At 40.1% G+C, this 5,290-nt stretch overlaps 1 protein-coding gene across 2 annotated transcripts; it reads right to left on the reverse strand.

Annotated features, from left to right (window-relative positions):
* Positions 1-2,964: 2,964 nt before the first annotated feature.
* WDR5B (WD repeat domain 5B) lies at positions 2,965-4,599 on the reverse strand. Of its 2 annotated transcripts, none has more exons than XM_037153813.2 (2): positions 4,522-4,599; positions 2,965-4,115 (listed from the first exon to the last, which is right to left on the reverse strand). In XM_037153813.2, the coding sequence occupies exon 2, from the start codon at positions 4,008-4,010 to the stop codon at positions 3,021-3,023; it is 990 nt and encodes a 329-aa protein (XP_037009708.2). In that variant the 5' UTR covers positions 4,011-4,115; positions 4,522-4,599; the 3' UTR covers positions 2,965-3,020. The 2 variants fall into 2 exon arrangements, with proteins under 2 accessions (XP_037009708.2, XP_037009709.2); XM_037153814.2 differs by having other exon boundaries at positions 4,491-4,591.
* Between the last annotated feature and the right edge of the window lie 691 nt (positions 4,600-5,290).

A 5,290-nucleotide genomic window follows, 5' to 3' on the forward strand; every position in this document is an offset into this window, starting at 1 on the left:
TGACTTGTCTCATTTCATGGCTTCAATGCAGGTTAAATGCAGTTTCTCAGATTTTTGATAAAGTGAAACAATGAAAAATGAGACAACTTATTTTGACTTTAATATTAACTCTCCCCTAAAATCTGGTACAGTATCTATCTTGATTCCCATTACTAAAGTGACTTCTCCCCAGAAGCCAAAATGTCTTCTTTTTCTGCATTTCTCTCTCTCCTTTGTATTCATTCTGGAGACATAAGAAAGGCCAGCTGAGTACACTGCCCAAGTGCATTTAGGGAGCGTCTTCTCAGAGCCCTGGCAAGCATTCAGACCACACTTTGCCATTTTGGCATGTGCTGGCAGAGGTGTCCTGGCAAGGTGAGGAGTGATCTGGCCACAGGTTTCTAAGAACTTTGAAATCCCAACCTCGTGGTACTGCTTGGGGACAGCACAGTCACCTATTCTGCTCCATGGCTTCGAATTCCCAACTGGTCCTTCTCCTGCTGCCTTTACACTAAATTCAGTTATGAAAATCTATCAAATGCATTTTCTCATTAGTGTTGAGAGATAAGCATTTGTGCCTTTGGGATGCCAAGTTGTCTCATATTTAGGTATGGATGCTGGTTTCTATTTTAAGTATTTCATTTATTTTCTCACAAGTAAAAATGGATGACATGTCCTCATAACCATATCAACCTGCTGGGTCTCCTAAGAGGGTTATAACAGATTAAAAAGCAGTGTATGCAGGTGTTTGGGACCTTGGTTTAGTAAAATACTCAGTAAAATGTAATGCACCAGTCTACCTATAGCTTCATAATCTATCTTATGTTAATGATGCCTGTCTATATATTTTACAATAATTTGACCATAACTACTTTTTAGATACCAAAGTCTTTGATTTTTATCACTTGAAAGTTATAAAAAAGCATCACTTCTCATACATTTTAGCAGATTAGTTTTTCATAATTATTTTGGAACACTTATGTTACATCTTACCTAAACCAATGTTATAAATATGAGTAAATTTTAATATAATTCTTTTAAAAATAAATAATCTGCCCCAGCTGGTGTGGCTCAGTGGATTGAGCACTGGACTGCAAACTGGGTGGCCGCTGGTTTGGTTCCCAGTAGGAGCACATGCCTGGGTTTCGGGCCAGGTCCCTGTTGTGGGCGCACGAGAGGCAGCCACACAGGATGTTTCTCTCCCTCTCTTTCTCACACTCTTCCCCTCTCTAAAAATAAAATCTTTAAAAAAAAAAACTTCAAAAAAAATAAAAAAAGTTTATATAAAAAAGTTATAAAACAAAATATTACAGTGCAGCAAGAATTTACACAATCATTTTTCATTCTGTGTCACTGTATTCACTAACTTATAGCAGCTGCCTCTTTATGGATTAAATAGAAATTTCTTGGCCAGAATTAGATCTGCCTGCCCCTATCTAATCCCACTTCTCCCACTACCCTCACATACTAACTTCTTAGTCATGATACCCCACTAACTCTAATATCTTATGTGCCTCAGAACTAGTCAAGCAAATCAGATATAATGAGCACTAGTATAAGATACTATAGAATACGAAAGAAGACAGGTTTGCTCTTGATACTTTCAATTGTTGTACTATCTTTTGCTTAATTTCTAGATTTTTTTCATCATGTCTCTATAGATACTGGGAAGAAGCCATTTTCTCTTTATATTTTCTAAAAGCCCTATTGAATAAAGTTAATATGTGAGGCTCTACTCACATAATCAGATACTTTTAATTTTAATCAACAAAAATAATAGTATGGGGAATTGATTCTTAAAATTTAGTGAAAGCAGGCAAAGAATGAAGTGCTGGTGGTATAATTTGCTGTCATTTATCAAACATTACCTGAGTCCACTGTATATACAAAAAGTGAGAATACAAAGATGAATAATAGAACATACTTAATGATCCACAGAGCACATAATATACTGAAAATATGGCCCATGAAACCATTACAGTACAATTGGTAAGTGATATATTTTAATTTTACTAACAGAAACTATAGAAATAGCCAGAAAACCTAACTCAGCTGCCGGGTGTGGTTGGAGTCAGGCAGGCAGTGATGGCTCCACAAAGTGGTGATGTCTGAATTAAGTTTGAAAGCATGGGTAGGAGCCTGTGGGTCAGACACATAATGCAAGAGTAGCCTCCCACTCAGACATTTAGTTTGCTTGAAAATCGTGAGAGCACGCAACCTGACAAGGCATTAAGGGGTCCTTTAGTAAAATGACATAACGTTTTAGACTTTCAGAACAAACCTAACCACCTATTTTTCCCAATCTGCTGGCTTGATTCCAAGGACCACTTCACATCCCATCCTGTAGGCTTATCACTTAAGTGTGTGAGTGGCATCTGACATGCATCTTCAATCCACCGTCATCACAGACTTATGCTCTTACTCATGTGGTCTCCCAAACCAAAAACCTTGGAATTATTCCAAACTCCTTTGCTCCCCTCATTAAATCAATCACTCTGTCTTGTGAATTTTCTAAATATTTCTCAAATATCAAAATACCAATCCTCTAGAAGAGTCATTGAGAGGAACAGAATGGGCCCTGGCAGGTGTGGCCCAGTGGATGGAGCGCCAGCCTGCAAACCAAAGGGTTGCAGGTTGATTCCTAGTCAGGGCATGTGCCTAGGTTGGGGCCCAGCTCCCCAGTAGGGGGCATGCAAGAGGAACCCACACATTCATGTTTCCCTCAATTTCTCCTTCCTTTCCCTTCTCTTCTAAAAGTAAATAAAATCTTTAAAGAGAGAGAGAGAGGAACAGAATGGAAATCTGTCTAGGGACAGATAAAAAAGATTAATAACAGACTTTAAGATTAAAAGTCAGAAGCCCTAGGTTATCTAGACTTTCTTTTCCAACTGTTTTTGTAAATTTAGGTTATAGGTCTTAAAATCTTATATAACCCAAGACAAAGATAAAAAAGAAATACAAAATCATGCCAAAACTAAAAGAAACCATCTTTTAAAGTATCTTTTATCCAACTTGGCTCTACTACTTGCTTTCTAAAGAGCTTAGTAGTTACTTATCCACAGTTTAATTGTCTTGTCATTTCCTAATGCAGCTGATGCAATGATGTTTTCTGTAGGATGACAAGCTGTTGAGATTACAACATCTGTATGACCTTGTAACTTCTGTACAATCTCTTTAGTCTGAAGATTCCAAATATAAACCAGGTTATCCTCTGAACCAGACACAATCCACTTTCCACCAGTAACTGAAAAATTGGCAAATATGCAGTATTTCTCGTTCCTATGACCAGTGTATGTCTTCAGGCATCTACCTCTACTGTAATCCCACAGTTTAAGAGAATTGTCCAAAGTTGCAATGAGAATATATTTACCATTTGGAGAAAATTTTACAAAAGAGACAGGTGGGTTATCATCATCAACAAGAGTTTTTAAACACTGACCTGATGCAGCATCCCAGATTCTACAGACACCATCATAGCTACCAGACACTATCAAGGACCCATTACAATTAAAATGAACAGCGGAAACTGGGTCAGAATGAGCAGACAAAGTCTTGAGACACTTTCCCGTTTTCACCTCCCATATTTTCACACTTTCATCAAAAGATCCTGAAATTACGAGGTTGGATGGTGGATTGAAATTACAGCAAAACACATAATTATTGTGTCCCTTAAGAGTTTTCAAGCACTTCCCAGATCTCACATCCCAAATCTTTAGAGTTTTATCATCTGAGGCAGAAACAAGACGAGTGGAATCTGATGACCAATCAACATCTGATATTTCCAGATTGTGACCATAAAGTGTTTTCTCATATTTTCCATCATAGGCTCCCCAAATTATAATTACTTTATCAGCAGAAGAACTTGCTAGCCATTCTCCACTAGGACTAAATTTAACCGATGACACTGCTTCCGTATGTCCCACGAGAGTATATCTGAGAGCATAGTTCGGGTTTTCAGACTCTTGTTTGCTGCGACTGGCTGATGAGGTGAGGGCTGACTCTGCTTCGGTATCTGACTCCTTCGTTGCCATGGCTCTGAAGCTCCAAGGCAGTAGGTTGGCTAAGCGTCAGGCCCTGAACCAGGTAGCCCGGTATTTTGGCTTTCTGCCCAGCAAAATGAAGATTAAAGCATCAGACTGAAAAACAAACGGTCTTTAATGATTATAGTTTCTGGATCGTCTCTAAACTACGGTACACACTGATTCAGCAACATGGATTGACCACCGGTTTTTCCTCACTTCCCCCTGGAAACAAATACTTGAAAAATATTAAAAAGCCTCATGCGTTGTTGACAAGTAAGGTATTAATGTTCGGTATTTTGCGTACGTAAAGAGCCATCCGAGGCGGCGGGGCGGGGCTAAGCTCTACAGAAACTATTTCTCACCGCCCCTCCCCCCAACTCGGACATCTTTGAGAATATTGAGCAACTCTACCAGTCTGACAGACTTTAGGTACTTGAGCATGAATGCATCACCGCTTTAAACAGAAAATTTCATAAGCTAAGTGAAAACCTGCGTAGACACCGCTACTTGAAGCTCGGACCTGAAGGCTGCATCCCACCGGAACAAACAGCTCCGCCCCGCCGCGTAAATCGAAAACAGTCGGCTCGGCGACCCGCTCATGCGCAGAGAGAGCCCTGCTTCACCCACCTTCTTCCAAGTTGAGATGACCAATGGGACAGGCCTTCGTGCGCGTGCGCAAATGGAGAAGGCACATTTTCTTTCCGATCTTTCTCACCCCTGCTCCCCGAATCGCTTTCCACAAGCAGGTGAGCATTGCCTGCTTATCCGAGTGGGTAGGTCTGCTGGACTGTCTCAGACCTGACTGGCTAGCGAAGAAATAGTGAATGAATATATGTAAAAAGTTTTTTTCTTTTTGCAAACCGTGTAACAAGAAAGGACTGCATCCCTTAGCCGCAGAGTTAAGCCCACATTTGGGACGTGAACCGCCCAGACAGTGCGCATTTCGGAAATGTATCTAAGGTAGTCGAACCGTCTAGGCGCTATTGACTAGGTGTAAGCTCCTGATTTTCCTAAACGTGTAGGCAAGGATAAAGTAGTTGTGTCAGGGGCCTTTAAAAGCCAGTGGTTAGAGAGCGTGACACTGGTAATTCATGGGAAGAACGAGCAAACGTTTTAGCACTTCCTTATCCTTTAAGCCTCTAAAGAATATTAAGAAAAGTTCATATTTGCATAGGTGCTTAAGACAGGAGAGGACAAAGTAGTAGGTGGAATGGGGTAAGAAATGTTCACGGTTACTCGTAATTAGGCTTTAGAGACCTTACCCTAGTTTTAAGAAATGAGTAATGGCC

The sequence above is a fragment of the Artibeus jamaicensis genome, unplaced genomic scaffold, assembly GCF_021234435.1.
Source record: "Artibeus jamaicensis isolate MK-2021 breed Jamaican fruit bat unplaced genomic scaffold, CSHL_Jam_final contig_3126, whole genome shotgun sequence".
NCBI classification, from domain to species: domain Eukaryota; kingdom Metazoa; phylum Chordata; class Mammalia; order Chiroptera; family Phyllostomidae; genus Artibeus; species Artibeus jamaicensis.

Bases quoted from the DNA above. Each gene is read 5' to 3' on its own strand.
- WDR5B (XM_037153813.2), bottom strand. From the start codon at position 4,010: ATGGCAACGAAGGAGTCAGATACCGAAGCAGAGTCAGCCCTCACCTCA.